This window comes from Chlorocebus sabaeus, chromosome 4 (genome assembly GCF_047675955.1).
Source record: "Chlorocebus sabaeus isolate Y175 chromosome 4, mChlSab1.0.hap1, whole genome shotgun sequence".
In the NCBI taxonomy this organism is placed as follows: domain Eukaryota; kingdom Metazoa; phylum Chordata; class Mammalia; order Primates; family Cercopithecidae; genus Chlorocebus; species Chlorocebus sabaeus.
The window spans coordinates 2,600,881-2,619,444 of record NC_132907.1 but is presented as its reverse complement, the minus strand read 5'-3'; the positions used below and the strand labels follow the sequence as shown (position 1 = coordinate 2,619,444).

Below are 18,564 nucleotides of genomic sequence, written 5' to 3'. Positions count from 1 at the left end.
TCAAGGAGCTTCTCCAACGAAATGGGGAGTGATGAAGGGTAGAGAAAAACTAAGTGCAGTTACCCTAGCTGAATTTCCTCCTCTTCAAAACTCTAAGCAAGGAAATAAAAGTTCACTTCTGAGTAATGCTTTCAATTGCTTATATTGAGACTTTCTTTCAATTTTTACTCTTAAATGAACCTCAGCCTTTATATATATTGTATTTATATGTCTTTAAAAGCAGACTCTTGTGAAGAATGTTCCTCACTTCACCAGTCGTGTGCTATTAGTTATGGGCTCAAATCGTTACAGTTTTTGAAGTTTACTTGTAATTGTATTGAAAGAAGTCATGTTTCTTTGGTTGTTGAAAATAGCTACTGTTGTTATTCTAGCTATGACATTAGTTAAATATTAATAATCCAAAGCTATGATGACCAAATTGTTAGGGAAATGAAAAATTGCCCTGATTTCTCTAGTCCCTGCTTTCCTTGTCTGTGAAAAGATTGAGATTTTTCTCTAAGACGCTATCTAGATCTCCAGTTCAACCTCATGTAAACAAATAAAATTGTATTCTGATGAGAAATTCTATGAGTTATGTACTCCCTAAACACAAAGTACTTTTTGTGAACTACATTAAAATATGGATTCAGGGTCCCTATGAAAATAAACAGATTTTTTAAAAAGTGATTTTTCAGTTTACCTTGTAAATGATGAAATTAACATATATATATCAAAGTTAAGAAATATAGATTGCAAATAGGATCCAGGATTATTATGTGTACACACTTTACTAAATTTTTGAATATAAATGCTGTGAGACCATGAGTTCTATTCGCTTCTCCGGTAACGTGTACATATTTAATATCTGTCCACAGAGGCTTTAAAGTCTTTGTGGAGTATAAAATCTGATTGTTTCATTGTCTGTAAGTTTCAAAAGCTCTTAGCCAACAACAGTAGTTTTTTGTTTTTTTTTTTTGTGATGGAGTTTCGCTCTTGTTACCCAGGCTGTGTAGTGCAATGGTGCGATCTCAGCTCACCACTACCTCTGCCTCCTGGGTTCTAGAAATTCTCCCACCTCACCCTCCCGAGTAGCTGGGATTACAGGCATGTGCCACCATGCTAGGCTAATTTTGTATTTTTAATGGAGATGGGGTTTCACCATGTTGGCAGGCTAGTTTCAAACTCCCGACCTCAGGTGATCTGCCCGCCTTGGCCTCCCAAAGAAAGTGCTAGGATTATAGGCATGAGCCACTGCTCCCGGCCAACAATACTTTGTTTGTTTGTTTGTTTATTTTTGAGATGGAGTCTCACTGTGTCGCCCAGGCTGGAGTGCAGTTGTGTGATCTCATCTCATTGCAACCACTGTGTCCCAGGTTCAATCGATTCTCCTGCCTCAGCCTCCTGAGTAGCAGGGATTAAAGGTACCTGCCACCACACCTGGCTAATTTTTATATTTTTAGTAGAGGTGAGGTTTCATCATGTTGGCCAGGCTGGTCTAGAATTCCTGACCTCGTGATCCGCCTGCCTTGGTCTCCGAAAGTGCTGGGATTATAGGTGTGAGCCACTGCGCCCGTCCCAACAATACTTTTTAAATGAAGCTTGTATAACATTATTATGCCAATATTTGTATAACATTCTGTCATTTTCTGAGGAAGAATATTTATTCATCAATGTGTTTTAGTGTCAAGTAATGTATTAATCCAGACTTTCAATGTTCAAATCAGAAAGAAAAAAAAAAACCCTCACTTTTTTAAGGCCACATTTTGAGAAGATAACTTTTAAAACTAGTTTCTATCGTATGTAAGTAATTTTAACATTGTTTTAAGAGTTATACCTAACGTCTTTAATTCATTATATGTTTAATAGTTTATTTTTAGTACTCATAGTTAAGAAAAAATAATGATGTCAACCCTGTGAATAATATCTTTAACATGTTATCTTCTGTACGTTTGTATTTGCTAGATGGAAGATGGTGCCCCAAAGCATATCATCCAAATGACAGGATTTAAGATGGAAGAAAAAGAAGCACTAGTCAAATTACTTTTAAAACTAGATTGCACTTTTATTAAGAGTGAGGTAAGAAACTTAGCAAAATGTTCAAGGTATATTTGAAAAATAACTAGAATTAAAATGCTGGCCCATGATAAAATGCTTTCTTGATATTGTAACAATAAGAAGAATGTGTTATAAAGGCAGTCTTACTTTAGTAACATTTTTTGATGTGGATTTTTCCCTCCAGAAATACAAAAATTGTACACATCTTATAGCTGAACGCCTATGTAAGAGTGAAAAATTTTTAGCAGCTTGTGCAGCAGGTAAGTTAACTGTCTTCCCCCAACTTTTGAAAGCAATCTTCATGTTAAAGAAAAAGTATTTTATTCTCTGGAGAGATAGCATATTTATATATCAAACCTCAATGTGTTTTTCTGATAGTTTTTGAAAATATTTAATTTTTTTTTTTTTTGCTTATTCTTATTCTGAGTAAAATTCTGTAACACATGAAAAATGTATTAAATAGGCAAAAATATTTACCTCAACAAGGATTTAGTGTGTTTTATTTAAGACAAAAAAATACATTAACTAAAAGACTGGCACAAAATGTCAAAATCTTAAGCTTTTGTTAAAGTCTCAGCTGTTTTCAGTCAAGTTTTCTTTCATCTGTCATTTGATACAGTCAGTGCTTTTGTTCTCTCTCTGCTGCTTCTCCTATCCATATTATGAAACAATGGTCATACTATTTTATTTTTCTAAGATATTAAATTCTATAGATCCAAATTAAGACTTGGTCTTCTCCTGTATCGTTTTGTAATTTATAGCTTTCTCTATTTTTATAGCTTTCTGTATTGTGATTGATCTAACATATCATTAGTCTACTGATTGCAAAAAAAAAAAAAAAGCCTATGTAACTTGGGTGAATTTATCCTTTTTTAGATTAACTTACAAGGAAAACACTTGCATTCATTTTTAACTTTACAAATGAAAACATACATTGTCCATAGTGTTCAGAAAGATCGCTGATGCCCAGATAAAGAAACGGTTGGTTGGGTGCGGAGGCTCATGCCTGTAATCCTGGCACTTTGGGAGGCCAAGGCAAAAGGATCACTTGTGCCCAGGAGTTTAAGACCAGCCTGGGCAACGTAGCGAGATCTCATCTCTTAAAAAAAAAAAAAAAAAAGTTATAAAATGACCTGAAAAATTCTTTAACTCAATAAATTTGTTTTACAGAGTAATAATGCTGTGAACAATATTGGAAAAGCTGTTAGCATAGGAGGAAGAATATAAATCTAACCCAAAATAGTGAATAATGATAGTAGTAATAATTCAAGTAATACCACATTTTATTTTGGATTTTAAAGCTTTTGATTTATGTTTAGAATTATAGAATTGTAATTTAGAATTATATTTAAATGAAACTATAATTATAACTAAGTTATAACTATGGAATTATATTTAGAATTACAATTATTTGTCATGGAAAAGATTACATACAGTGTTCAGTGATATTGTAAGCCTCTCACTATCAAAAAATTTCCCCAAAATGCATAGTTCAAAGATAATGTTAGCAGTGTCGCTTAAGAGTCTTATCTTGAAAAAGGTTGACTTTTATTTTATATTTGATCTTTGTTGTTTATCATTTATCAGAACCAAAATTTGTTTGTGACTGACAGCTCATTTGCTTTCTAGGAAAGTGGATACTAACCAAGGACTATATAATTCATAGTGCCAAAAGTGGCAGATGGCTTGATGAAACAACTTATGAATGGGGATATAAAATTGAAAAAGATTCCCGTTATTCACCTCAAATGCAATCTGCACCTAAAAGGTGGCGTGAAGAACTGAAACGCACTGGTGCTCCAGGAGCCTTCCACAGATGGAAAGTTGTCCTCCTTGTTAGAACTGATAAGCGAAGTGATTCTCTTATAAGGTAGGATGTGATTACATAAAAGCTAAAGCAATTCGTGAGAAAATAATTTTGATTTGTATGAGTACTTTCTGTATTTTTTTGCAATTATTAGCCCAAATGAGCCATGGTGATTTACTCCAATCTCCTAGGTAAGCCATTATGCTCATTTAGACTTATGTGTCTTTCATAGAACAAAATCTACTTTACAATATTGTTTTAGATTATTCTGGATATCTCTATTTTACTTTCCATGTTATTCCTTTCGACCAACTCCAGCAAAACAAAAAAGGAAAACTAATTGGGAGGTTTTTGTTTCTAGTTTTGAAGCACTTTTAGACTTGCTGTTATCACAAAAGCATCCTTCTGGGTTTATGTAATGCTGTCTTCATTATTCATACTGATTTCATCATAATTTTATTTCATTTTGTCCTTGGCATATTTTTGAAAGCTTTTTTATTGGGTAAACTGTATTCTAAGACTGCTGTTACTTTTTTTATGGCAAGAGGGTGGGAAGTGTTTTTGTCTCCGTTAGTTAAATGTAATTTATAATCAATAAAATGCACACAAGGGTATGTTTTGATGAGTTTGGACAAATTGATGCACCCATGTTACCCTCACTATAATCAAGATCTGTTCCATGTACATTATCCTATAATGTTCTCTTGTGTCCTTGAACATTTAGTTCTGTACCACCAACACCGGGCAACCACTAATTTCCTTTTTATCACTATAGACTAGATTTGTCCTTTTTAAGAGGTCCTTATGAAGGGGATCATACTTAAATACTGCTTTGATACAGCTTCATTTGCCTAGCACAATATTATTAAGGTTCATCCATTTTGTGTATGCCAACAGTTCATTCTTTTTTGTTGCTGAGTAGTAGTCTACTCTATGAATATGTTACAGTCTGTTTATTCACATATTGGTAGATATTTGGGATATTTTTTGTCTTTGCTAATATAAATTGAGCTGCTATGAACATTTGGGTACAAGTATTCATGTAGACATGTTTTCAGTTCTTTTGGGAAATATCTCAGAATGAATTTATACTATTTTAGATGGCAATTGTGTGTGTAACATTATAAGAAAATGCCAAACTGGCCAGGCATAGTGACTGAGGTCTGTAATCCTAGCACTTTGGGAGGCCAAGGCAAGAGGAGATTACTTGACCCCAGAGTCTTAGATCAGCCTGGGCAACATGGTGAGACACTGTCTGTACAAAAATTTTTTTTTTTTTTTTTTTTTTTTTTGGCAAATTAGCCAGGTTTGGTGATGCATGTCCTAGTCCTAGCCACTTGGGAGGCTGAGGTGGGAAGATAGCCTAGAGCCCAGGAGTTGGAGGCTGCACAAGAGCTATGAACTGTTTTTCAAAGTAGTACCATTTTATATTCCCAGTAGTGGTGTATGAGAGTTCCAGTTGTTCTGCAGTTATTTTGGCACTAGTACTGAAAATCAGTTGACTATGTATGTGTGGTCTATTTCTGGACTTCCTGTTTGGTTCCAGTGATCTCTATATCTAACTTATACCAACACTACACTGTTTTGATTACTGTATCTTTATAGTGAGTCTTGAAATTAGGTACTATGAGTTTCTTAATCTTTTTAAAAGTTGTTTTAGTGAATCTGGATTCTTTGTATTTCCATAGATATTTTTAGAATCACTGTCAGTTTCTGTGAAAATGCAAACTGGTATTTTGATTGGGATTGTATTTTATAGGTCAAATCTTAAAAATATTGAGTCTTCCTATTAGTGAACTATGTATCTTTCACTTATTCTTTAATGTCTTACAGTTCTCATTATATAAATCTTGCACATATTTTATTAAATTTATTCCTAGGTATTTTGTGTTTTGGGGTGCTATTATAGATTGCTCTTAAACTTTTTATCTGTGTCTCTTGAGATAATTTGCTTTTCTTCTTTATTTTCTTAATATGTTGAATTATACTTGATTGATTCTTATTTGTGTATTTATTTATTTATTTATCTATGTTGAGACGGAATCTCGCTGCGTCGCCCAGGCTGGAGTGCAGTAATGCAATCTCAGCTCACTGCAAGCTCTACCTCCTGGGCCATTCTCCTGCGTCAGCGTCCTGAGTAGCTGGGACTACAGGCACCCGCCACCATGCCCGGCTTATTTTTTGTATTTTTTAGTAGAAACGGGGTTTCACCGTGTTAGCCAGGATGGTCTCGATTTCCTGACCTCTTGATCCACCCACCTCTGCCTCCCGAAGTGCTGGGATTACAGGCATGAGCCACTGTGCCCGGCCACTTGATTGATTCTTAAATGCTAAACCAAACTTGTATTCTTGAGATAAACTACTTCATCATGGTGTATTTTTTTCTGGTTCATTTTTAATAGTTTTCTGATTCTATCTGCAAGTTTTTTAAAATGATTTTTGTATCCTAAACCTGATAAATGAAATCTATGTAAATATCTAAACTTAATGTCATGTTTAATGGTGAAAGATGTTTTTCCTTATGATTGGTAACAAGGCAAGGATGCTGAATCTTACAGTTTCTGTTTAGACTTTACTAGATGAACTAGCCATTGCAATAAGCCAGAAAAAGAAATGAGGCATAAAATTGCAAAGAAAGAAAAATAATTGTCTTTATTTCCAAAGACATGGTTGTATACTAAAAAATTTAACCAAGATACTAGAACTAGTGAATTTAGCGAGATCAAAAGATAGCAGATCACTGTATAAAATTTAATTGCATTCTTATATACTAGCAAAGAACAATTGGAAGTGAAATTTCAATACTCATTTTGGTTTTATTAATTTTCTCTATTGTTTCTTATTTCATTGATTTCTGTCCTTGGTTTTATTATTTCCATCCTTGCTTTAGGCTTAATTTGCTTTGGTTGGTTTTTTGTTTTTGAGGTAAAAACTTGGATCACTGATTTTAGACCTATTTTTCTGTTAGTTGCCCCCAAACATTGCTTTATCTACATCACGCAAATTTTTATTAATCGTGTTTGCTTTTTTATTAAGTTCAGGGTATTTTTAAATTTTCCTTTTTGTTTCTTCTTTGACCCATTGATTACTTACAAGTTTATTATTTAATTCCCAATTACTGATAAAATAACTTAATTTTCTAACTGTAATTTTGGATTAGTCATTACTTCTGTTAGTCCTATCAGCTTTTGCTTTACGTATATTGAAATCCTGTTATCAGTTGCATATGTATTTTGTCAATGGCCCTGATTTTCTAATTTTTACTTATATTTTCTATTACCTCAAATACTTGTCATTGTGTCCTTTGACCAACATTTCCCATTCCCCCACCTCCAGCCTTTGGTAACCACCATTCTGCTGTCTGCACCTATGTGTTCAACTTTTTTAGGTTCTATAAATCTAATTTTTTTTAGACTTTCACATATAAGTTAAAAATAGTATTTGTCTTTCTGTGCTGGGATTGTTCACTTAGCATAATGTCCTCCAGTTCATCCATGTTGTTGCAGATGACATAATTTCCCTTTCTAAAGTCTGTATAGTATTCTATTGTGTATATATACTTTATTTTTTATTCATCCATTTATATACACTTTAGGTTGGTTTTATACCTTGACTGTTGTGAATAATGCTGCAGTAAATATGGGAGTGCAGATAGCTCTTTAACATACTGGTTTCAGATCCTTTTGGTATATACACAAATGTAGGATTGCTGGATTATATGGTAACTCTGTTTTTAGTTTTTTGAGGATCATTTATGCTGTTTTCCATAATGGCTGTTTTAATTTCCATTCCCAACAACTGGGGAATACCAGGGCTCCCTTTTCTCTATATCTTCACTAATAATCATCTTTTTGATAATAACCATTCTGAGAGAACTGAGATATAATTTTCATTTTCCTAATGATTAGTGATATAGAGCATTTAAAAATTTATCTGTTGGCCATTTGCTTATCTTGTTATGAGAAGTGTCTATTCAGATCCTTTGCCCATTTTTAATCAGGTTGTTTTCTTGTTATTGAGTTGAGTTCCTTGTATTTGGATATTAACCCGGTTTTACATGTATGGCTTGAAAACATTATCTCCCATTCCACAGATTTTTTTTTTTTTTTTTTTTTTTTTTTGAGACGGAGTCTCGCTCTGTCGCCCAGGCTGGAGTGCAGTGGCCGGATCTCAGCTCACTGCAAGCTCCGCCTCCCAGGTTCACACCATTCTCCTGCCTCAGCCTCCCGAGTAGCTGGGACCACAGGCGCCTGCCACCTCGCCCGGCTAGTTTTTTGTATTTTTAGTAGAGACGGGGTTTCACCATGTTAGCCAGGATGGTCTCGATCTCCTGACCTCGTGATCCGCCCGTCTCGGCCTCCCAAAGTGCTGGGATTACAGGCTTGAGCCACCGCGCCCGGCCCCATTCCACAGATTGCCTCTTCATTCTGTTAAATGTTTCCTTTGCTGTGCAGAAGCTTTTTAATTTTATGTAACCTCACTGTTCTGTTTTCATTTTTGTTGGCTGAACTTTTGGAGTCAAATCCAAAAATTACTGCCCAGACCAATGTCCTGTAGTTTATCCCCTGTGTTTTTTTCTAATAGTTTTGCAGTTTCAGGTATAAAGTTTACAGTTTTTCTTTTTTTTTTTTTTTTTTTTCTTTTTATGTTTGAGACAGAGACTTGCTCTGTTGCCCAGGCTGGAGTGCAGTGGCCGAATCTCAGCTCACTGCAAGCTCCGCCTCCCGGGTTTACGCCATTCTCCTGCCTCAGCCTCCCTAGTAGCTGGGACTACAGGCGCCCGCCACCTCGCCCGGCTAGTTTTTTGTATTTTTTAGTAGAGACGGGGTTTCATCGTGTTAGCCAGGATGGTCTCGATCTCCTGACCTCGTGATCCGCCCATCTCGGCCTCCCAAAGCGCTGGGATTATAGTCTTGAGCCACCGCACCCGGCCAATGTTTACAGTTTTTCAATGTAAATTCTATTTTGTCTTATAGGAGTGTAGCTAATCCTGCTCTTTTGGTTTTCATTTACGGGGAGTATCCTTTTCCATCCCTTCATTTTCACTCTGTGTGTCCTTAGAGGTGAAGTTAGTCTCCTGTAGGCAGCACATAGTCGGCTTTTTTTTTCTTTTTTTTTTTTGCTTTTTTTGCTTTTTCAATCTATTCAACCTCTCTATATCTTTTGTTTGGAGAAGTTAATCCATTTATGTTTGGGGTAATTATCAGTGGGTAAGGACTTAACTACTGCCATTTTGTAGTTTGTTTTCCAGTTTATTTGTATATACTGTGTTTCTTCATATGTTGCTGTCTTCCATTTTGGTTTGATGGTTTTCTGTAGTGGTTTGCATTGATTCCCTTCTGCTTATGTTTTGTGTGTCTAGTAGAGATTTTCCTTTGTGGTTACCATGTAGTTATATAAAACATTTTATTCTTATAACACACTATGTTAAACTGATAACTTTGGTAACATATAATAATTCTACACGTTTACTCTCCCCCATTTTGTGTTTTGATGTCAAAATTTATATGATTTTCTAATTTGTATCCCCTGACGATTATAGCTATGGTTGTTTTATAGATTTGTCTATTAACCACTGCACTAGAGATAAAATTGCTTCACACACCACCATTTTAGTCCAGAATATTGTGAATATGATTCTACATTACTTAGATTGTTAAGTTTTATACTTTTGTATGTTTTATGTTATTTATTCGTGGCCTTTTGATATAACTTAAAGAACTTTCATAATTCGTATCAGTCAGGCCTTGTCATGATAAACTACTTTACTTTTTGTTTGGGAAATTTTTAATTTCTCTGTTATTTCCAAAGAACAGTTTAGCCAGGTAAGTAAGGTATTGGCAGTTTTTTTCCTTTATCGCTTTGAGTATATCATGGGACTCTTTCCTGACTTGAAGTGTTTCTGCTTTCACATCCACTGGTAATTATGTTCAGACTCTTGTGTGTGATATGTTTCTTATCTCCTACTGCTTTCATAATTTTTTTTTGTCTTTGATTTTTGATAATTTGATTACTATATACCTTGGTATACTCCTTCGGGTTAAATTTCATTAGAAACCACTATGCTTCTTGTCCCTGGATGTGGCCATCTTTTCCCAGATTTCAGAAGTTTTCAGCCATTATTTCCGTAAATATGCTTTCTGGTTCTTTTGCTCTATCTTCTGCTGACCTAATTTTATGCAGTTATTAGGTCTCATAATTCCCATTGACTTCATCCTTTTGGGTTTTTTTGCTTTGCTGACTGGAAAATTCTTTGAACTCACTGATTCTTTCCTCTGTTTGATTAAGTCTGCTATTGTTGAAGCCTTCTGTTGCATTTTTCACTTTAGTAATTATATTCTTCATCTCCAGAATTTGTTTTGTTTTTGTTTATTCTTTTTATTTCTTTGTCAGACTTCTTGTACATGTATTGTTTTCCATATTTTAGTTTTTAATCTGTATGTTCTTGTATTTTACTGATTTTTTTTTTTTTTTGAGATGGAACCTCACCCTGTCACCCAGGCGGAAGTGCAGTGGCACAATCTTGGCTCACTGCAACCTTCTCCTCCTGGGTTCAAGCGAATCCCCTGCCTCAGCCTCCTGAGTAGCTGGGATTACAGGCACTGGCCACCATGCCTGGCTAATTTTTTTTGTATTTTAGCAAAGATGGAGTTTTGCCGTGTTGGCCAGGTTGGTCTTAAACTGCTGACCTTAAGTAATCCACCTGCCTTGGCCTCCCAAAGTGCTGGATTACAGATATAGGCCACTAAGCCTGGCCTGAACTTCTTTAAAGGGATTATTCTTTGTCTGTCTTTCTGTAGATCTATAGATCTCCATTCCTTTAGGGTCCTTTGTTGGAGCTTTGTTAATTTCTTTGGAGGTGCCCTGATTCTTTGTAATCTTTGAGTTTTTGCATGGGTCTCTTCATTTGTGGAGACAGCCACCTCGTCCAGCTTTTACAGGTGTTCCTTGGCAGGGATATAATTTCACTGTTTAGTGATCACTGGGAGATCACTGCTTGTGATTCTGTATGGGTTGGTGATGACTCCAAGCAGGTAGAGCTTGCTTTCTGGTACTCTGTATGGCTGGGCTGCTACCTTTGCATTGATTTTGGAGAGGAGACTGTACTGGCTGGGCTCTGCTGTTAGGCAAAACCACTGACTGAGCTCTGCAATCAGGCAGAGCTCTGCAATCAGGCAGAGCTGCAGGCTAGCCATTGCAATTGCCTTCAGTTGGGCCAGGGTCAGGGTGTATTCCCTGGCTAGGTATACCAATATTTGAGATCTGCAGTTGGACAAGGTTGCAGATTGTACTCCAAGATTAAGTAGAATTGCTGCTTAAGATGGATGGGCCTAACTGCTATGCTTAGTACAAATTACAACTGGGGTTTGCCTCACAGCCTTGGTGGGGTCTTGAGGTGGGCTTTGAAGCTGAGCTGAGCACTGTTCAGAGTTCTGAGTGTGGCAGAACTAGCCTCTGTACTTCACTGAAATACACTGTGGTTGGCATCTCCTTCCCTGAATGGAGTCTTTGGATGTGTGTTAAGGCTGTACTGAATGCTGTTTAAGCTCCCACATATGGCAGAACTAGTCCCCACTCTGCCGAAATGCAGTGTCATGGTCCTTCCCTTCCTAAGAAGAATCTTGGCATGGATGTTGAGGCTGCGCAAAGTGCTGTTGAAATTCCCAGTTGTGGCATAACTAGCCCCTGGTTTCTTATATTGGTGGCGTGGTGAGTGTCTCATGCCCTGGGTGAGACCATGGGGTAGGGTTTGAGGCTGGGCCTGGAGGCTGCCCGTCTAGGGATTCACGCCAGGTAGAACATCCCACAATAGCTTTGCAGGTGCTATGCTGTTGACTGATACTTCTGGTTTGGTGCCATTAATGGCAGGTATGTTGCGCCACCACCAAGATTTGTGCACTGGTTTTTGTGAGCTCTACCTCCTTGCTTTGTTTCTATCTGACCCCAGGTTGTCTAGCTGTGCCATTACCCCTTGTCCTCCCTTTGAAGTGATACCCGAGTGGACTTCCTGAGATGTATCTCAGAATTCTATAAAAGCACGATGCCCGCCTCCAGTTCTCTTTGCCTACAGTAGTAACTGTGAGCCCTGGAGAATCCTTTCTCTGTGGCACTGTGCCAAGTTGGGTAAGGGAGAGGTGTGATGGGTCAAAGTGAGACCATTTGTTTTTTGCCCTCTCACAGTTTTTATGAAGTTCTGTGGTTTATGCAGGTATCCCAGGCTTGATATTAATTGGATTTGTCTAATACTAATATAGCCACTTTAGTGCTCCTTTAAGAAACATCAGCATGTACATCATTTTATATTCTTTCACTTAAAATGGGTTTCTTATAGACATTCTAGAGTTGTGTCTTAAAAATGTAATTTGATGATTTCCACCTTTAATTGCATTGTTGAGGACATGTACATTTAATTGTTAACAAATTAAATCTAGTACCTTGCTGGTTATTTTCTTCTCATCTGCCCTTATTTTCTTCTTCTTCTTCTTTTTTTTTTTTTTTTTTTTGGATGGAGTTTGACTCTGTCGCTCAGGCTGGAGTGCAGTGGCTCTATCTTGGCTCACTGCAACCTCTACCTCCCGAGTTCAAATGATTCTCCTGCCTCAGCCTCCCGAATAACTGGGATAACAGGTGCACATCACCATGCCCGACTAATTTTTGTGTTTTTATTAGAGACGGGGTTTCACCATGTTGGCTAGGCTGGTCTCAAACTTCTGACCTCAGGTGATTTGGCTGCCTTGGCCTCCCAAATGCTGGGATTACAGGCGTGAGCCCGTGCACCCAGCCATCCCATCATTTATTTATTCTGCTTTCCCTTTTTCCTTGACTTCTTTTCCACTAGTTGAGTGTTTTTAATGGTTTCCTTTAATGTCTGTATTAGATCTCTTTATTTAATGGTTGCTCTAGTATATACAGTGTCCATCTTTAACTGTTCATAGTCAAATGTCAAACAGTATCTTTTTGCATGTAGTGCAGAAACCCTAGAACAACATACAGTTGAACAATGTGGGATTAGAGTGCTGACCCCCTGTGCAGTTGAAAATTCATGTATAACTTGACTCCCCAAAAACGTAACTACTAATAGCCTACTGTTGACTGGAAGCCTTACTGATGACATAAACAGTTAACATAACTTTTGTTATATGTATAAGAAAATCATAAGGGAGAGAAAATATATTTAATATTCGTTAAGTGAAAGTGGATCATCATAAATGTCTTCATCCTTGTTGCCTTCATGCTGAGTAGGCTGAGTAGTAGGAAGGGTTGGTTTTCCTGTCTCAAGGGTATCAGAGGCAAAAGAGGTGGAAGGGGAGGCAGGAGAGGCAGACACACTTGGTGTGTAACTTTTGTGGACCTGTGTTGTTCACGAGTCAACTGTATTTCCATTTGTTCTTCTTATCCTTTTTTCTATTGTTGACCTTTTTGTATTATAAACTTCCAAATACATTGATAATATTTTACTTTTGCTAGTCATTTACTTTTAAGATGATTTTAATGAAATATATGTTCAATATTTGACTTCATTTTTACCATTTCCTGGCATTATTAGTTTCTTTGTGTAGCTCCAAATTTTCCTCTGGTATCACACTTTTTTTTGCCTAAAGAACTCCTTTTAACAGTTCTTATAATGTAAGTGTGCTGGGAATGATTTATCTCATTTTTTAATTGAGAAGGTGTTTAATTTTGGAAGATATTTTCACTGCATATAGAATAATGGATCGACAATTTTTTCATTTTAATTCATAATTATAAAGATTCTGTTCCATTTTCTTCTGGCTTACATAGTTCTAATGAGAAGTCAGCTGTCATTCTTTTCTTCTGTTTCATTTTGTCTTCCCTGGTTTTCTTCAAGATTTTCTCCTAGCCATTGGTTTTTACTAGTTTGATTATGATGTGTAGTACAGTGCTTGTGTTTGTGTATTTTATTGATTTATTTTGCTTGAGGATCTCTGAACTTGTGTATGTGGAGTTTTTTGTTTTTTTTATTAAATATGATACTCTCCAGCCATTATCTTTTTAAATATTTCTTCCTTCCTGTTGTTCTTCTGGAACTCCATTGCATGCTTTTTAAACTATTTGATTATTTTCAATAGCTATTGCATGATTTATTCTTTTTTTAAAAAAACTTTTAGTTGGGATAATTCTATTGACCAATCTTAAAATTCAGTGATTCCTTTTTCAGTTGTGTTCAGTCTGCAGATGAGCTTGTCAAAGAAATTCTTTGATATAATGCCTTTTATTTCTACCGTTTCCATTGAACTCTCCAATGAATTCATCATTTCTTCAAGTACGTTGTCCACTTTTTCCATTAGTTCCTTTAACACATCAGTCATAGTTATGTTAAAGTTGTTTTCTGATAATTTCAACATGTGGGTCATATTTCAGTGTATATTGTTGATTCCTTTCTCTTGACAGTGGTTTGGTTTTCTTCTTGCCTGTTTTGTATGTTGAGTATTTTTTATTGCATGCCAGATATCATATGTACAAGAATATTGATAGAGGCTGATGTGAATAATATTTATAGCTAAAAAGTAGACCCACCTCTTCTATAAGGTCATTAGTATGGGTGATTGAGTTAATCTTATCAGTTATTGAGCTAGTGCTATTGTGAATGTTGTTGCCTTCCCCCCTCCCCGCCCCGCCAAAGCTCATGTTGAAATTTAATTGCCATTGTGACAGTATTGGAAGGTGGTGCCTTTAATAAGGAATTAATGCCATTATCATGGCACTGGCTTGGTTATAAAAGTAAGCTCTCACATGGTCTCTCTTGCTCTTCTGTTTATCTCCATGGGATGATGCAGCAGGAAATCTGAAAGTCCAAGAGTAAAAACTGATTTTTCTTACAAATTGCCAAGTCTTCAGTATTCTGTTATAGCAGCAGGAAACGACAAGACAGCTAAATTTGAGTATGGTTAATTCTATAATCACCATCAGTGCGTCACTTCAGCTTACAGCAGTGGGCTCCAGTTTCTTTGTGCTTATTATGGGGACTGGACTGGAATGCTGGAGGGTTTCTCATCACTATTCTTGCTCTGCCCTAGCTTTCAGCAATCCTTGAACTACTAGGTCATAGAAGGTGTCTCTTTTCATACTCTTTGTTTCTCTGTTGTTACTCAGCTTCAGATCGAGGGTGTGGGTAGATATATTCCCAGTTTTTCTAGACAGATTTCACCCTTAAGCATTTTCTGTACCATTGGTCCCTGGGTTTGGGTCTTTCTCAGCGTTTGTGTATCAGCCTTCTGTGGCAGCTAAATTCTGCCTTGTACATATAGGCAGTGGCCTGGGCAAGAGGGTTTCCAGCCTCTCCTCCAGTATTAGATATCTGCTGTGTATTGATACAAGATCTGGGACCTAAGTGACATTACTGCTGCTCCTTCAGGGAAGATGTTTTTTGCTTCTATCCCTCATCCAGAAACAGTGGGTATTTTTCCCCGGCTGGGCAGCAGCAGATTTTCCTAACCCTTCCCTAAGGGCAGGTAAGGTTTATTTCTACCCCTCCAAGAGAAGAAGTGCATCTTTTCCTAGGTCTGAGGGCAAGACTGTCTTTTCTTACCCAGGTGACTTAAGGCTTTTGCTTTATATGAGAGAACAGTCTGGAGAAGTGGGCCTGGTTTTATATCTATCCGTTAATGGCAGCCGGTCACCACCTGGCCCACTTATGCTGTCAAGGAGAGCTCCCTGCATTTCTCACCTGCCCTCAGTCTTTTTCATGAGCATTTAATGGAGTCATGTGGCAAAGAGCTTGCTAGCGAGGACAAGTTTCCCTTATGTCACGGACTTTCAGTTTTCTGAACTGTGATGCTAGCTATAGTTGCCCCTAAATTTTGTAAACTACTTAATTTTTACATGTTTTTATGAAAGATGTGTTGCTCCTTTGATCTGCCAAAAGTGAAATAGTTTGGGTGTCCAGTCTCTTCATAAAAGAGCTTATCCCTCTTCAGAAATCACCTTACTAGGTTGACTTGTTACCTTGGTTTTCTGATGGGGTCAATAAAAGTTAGGATTTTGTAGATGATTTGACTTTTTCTTATTGTTAGGTGGTAGCCTCTCTTGTGGCTTTCTGAAGCCTAAGCAGAAGCAGAACTTCATGAAACTTTTGTGATGTATGTCTCTCCTTGTGTGTGTCTTCTTAGTCTAAATGTAAAATGTATTTTTTAATTTGTTTTTTTCTAATTTTGTTTTTTTATTTTGTAAAATGTATTTCTTAACATAGATCAAGGCTAATTTTTTTTTAAAGTAGTTCAAGGCTAAAATTTTTTGAAAGCTCACTGTTTAGGAGTGTTTGCAACTGGTTCCATATTTTGTGGTCCAGAATTACTTTCTTGGGAGTACATTACCTTTGAGGATAGCCGCTTTCTTAGACTTCTTTCATTATTCTTTTGGTTTATTGACTTTTCCTTAGGGAATACTTTAATATTCTTGATCCCTAAAAGCCTTTCCTTTATCAAGAAATGGATGGGTAGAAAGACTACTATGACTTCTTAAATATCTGCTCTGAACAATTTATAATTTAAGAAATTACTGCAGTATTCTCTGTGATCCTCAATTGCCCAAAGAAATTAGTCCCTATTAGAAAATTTCATTCATACTCCTAAGAAAAAATTAATTTAGATAATTTGACTAAATAAACTCGAATTTTCTAATACTTTTATACCATTTACATTTTTATTTAGAGTTTTGGAGGCTGGAAAGGCAAATGTTATTTTACCAAAAAGTTCACCAAGTGGAATAACTCATGTGATTGCCAGTAATGCAAGAATTAAAGCTGAGAAAGAAAAAGATAACTTTAAGGCTCCATTTTATCCAATTCAGTATCTAGGGGATTTTCTTTTAGAGGTAAGTAAAATAAATAGTAAACATTTTATTTTGTTTCATGCATTCATTTTATAAAATATCAATATAGTAAAATATATATTAAAGTTGTGTTCTAAATTTTGAAAATATATTGATAGTAATTTAAATGATACTTTTTAAAGTCAATGGCTCTCAATTACTTAAATATTTATGAATACTTCCTATAGATTTGAAAGAAGCTTACTTGTTTAAGTATTTTAATGTCAGTATAAATAAGATAGTAGAATATATAGTATTATATAGTATTGTATGAGAATTTGGGGGTTATTTTTCCTTTGGAAAAGAGAGAGCTATTTCTAAGGGTTTAGAAATAACTGTCCTGTCCTATTCCCCTACATCCTCCTCCTTACTTGGTGTGGATAATGCTCCTCAAGTTGTTTGAATGGGCATCAAACCCTAGAAGAAACTGTCCAGGAGATATGCAAACAAGAATTTTAAGAGCACTCAGGGTAGAAGAGAACCCTTAGTATGTCCAAAAACAACCTTGATATAGGAAAAAGTCATCTTCATTGTTTCCCATCTTGTAGATACCATTATGTTTTATCTAATACTTTATGTCCGAGGTCTGGGAATTACCCTTAAAATCTTTCTCTCCTTTACTCCTCACATCTGTCAGCTTACTAAATCTTACTGATTTTATCTCAAATATTTCTTGAATCAAGCTACTTTTCTCCTTCTGTACTAACATCATACTGAATTTACCATGTTTCCTCTGCACTTCTGTACTAACATCATACTGAGTTTATCATCTTTCCTCAGCACTCCTGGAATAGGCTTATGATTATTCTTCCTGTAACTGCCTTTTTACTCTAATTTCCTAGTTACTCTTTCCTTTTCCTTTAGTGTATTCTAGTTCATTTAGAAAGAGCAATCAAAATGCTGTTTCTAAAACAGTGTTGATCCTGTCATTCATCTACGTAAAGCCCTTCAATGGCTTTCCATTGCTCTTCGGACAAAGTGCTGAATCTCTAATATGGCTTACATGTTCCCACAGGGTTCCTGTCATTTCTATCTTTTCAATTGTATCCTGCTTCACTCTTATCTATGCTCACTATGCTATATGAAAACTCCTTCTCCCAATTTCTTAAATAAGCTAAGCTACTCCTAACTCAGTGTCTTCTCGAAAGATATTTTCTCCTCCTGAAAAGTTATTCTCCACTACACCTTCACTCTCTGGGTCTTCCTGCCTTCTACTCATCTTTCAGGTTCCTGTTACAGTGCTACTCTACAGGGAAGCCTCCTTGATCCCCTTACTCAGTGAAGTTCACCTATGTGTTCTCATAGCATTATTTAACTTGGTACTCCCTACAATTACAGTTAAGTAATTGACTGATTATTTGATTAATGTCTGTTTCCCCATGTAGATCAAAAGCTCCTTGTCATCAGGCATCATGTCTGTCTTTTCCATTTTTATATTCCGATCACCTCACAAAGAGCCTGGCACATGGGTTGTCATTCAATATTTGTTAATAGAGAATTTGTGAAAGATGTTTGAGTCTTCCAAAAATACGTGCAATATATCATCATGTAGTTGCCTTTCCCTAATGAGTAGCAGCAATGTATGTTGGAAATTTGACCTTAGTTCAAGGAATGGGTCTGCTTGGACTATAGATAATCTCATTGTCCTTGACAGTCATTAGTTAGGAATGAGCATGTGAACCAATTCTGATCAATGGGTAAGGAAAAGAGGTATGTAAGAGCTTCTAGGAAGTTGCTTTCTCATAATGAGAAGAAAGCCACTGACGGGCTGACTCCTGCTAGATATGAACACAGAAGAATGTAGCCTGAAATACTACTGGTTAACCATGAAAAGAACTAGCTTTATGGTGAAACCAGCCCTGTAGTTAGCAGAGTGTAGAGACAGAATCTAG

General features: G+C 36.4%; 1 protein-coding gene across 2 annotated transcripts in view; it reads left to right on the top strand.

The window, feature by feature from the left end:
• Window positions 1-18,564, top strand: part of SLF1 (SMC5-SMC6 complex localization factor 1) — a 75,654-nt gene that overhangs the window by 7,136 nt on the left and 49,954 nt on the right. For both annotated transcript variants that reach the window (XM_007978544.3, XM_037982253.2), the window contains exons 2-5: window positions 1,942-2,055; window positions 2,219-2,294; window positions 3,664-3,904; window positions 16,513-16,675. In XM_007978544.3, coding sequence (XP_007976735.2) covers window positions 1,942-2,055; window positions 2,219-2,294; window positions 3,664-3,904; window positions 16,513-16,675 — 594 coding nt within the window. The remainder of the gene's footprint in view (window positions 1-1,941; window positions 2,056-2,218; window positions 2,295-3,663; window positions 3,905-16,512; window positions 16,676-18,564) is intronic.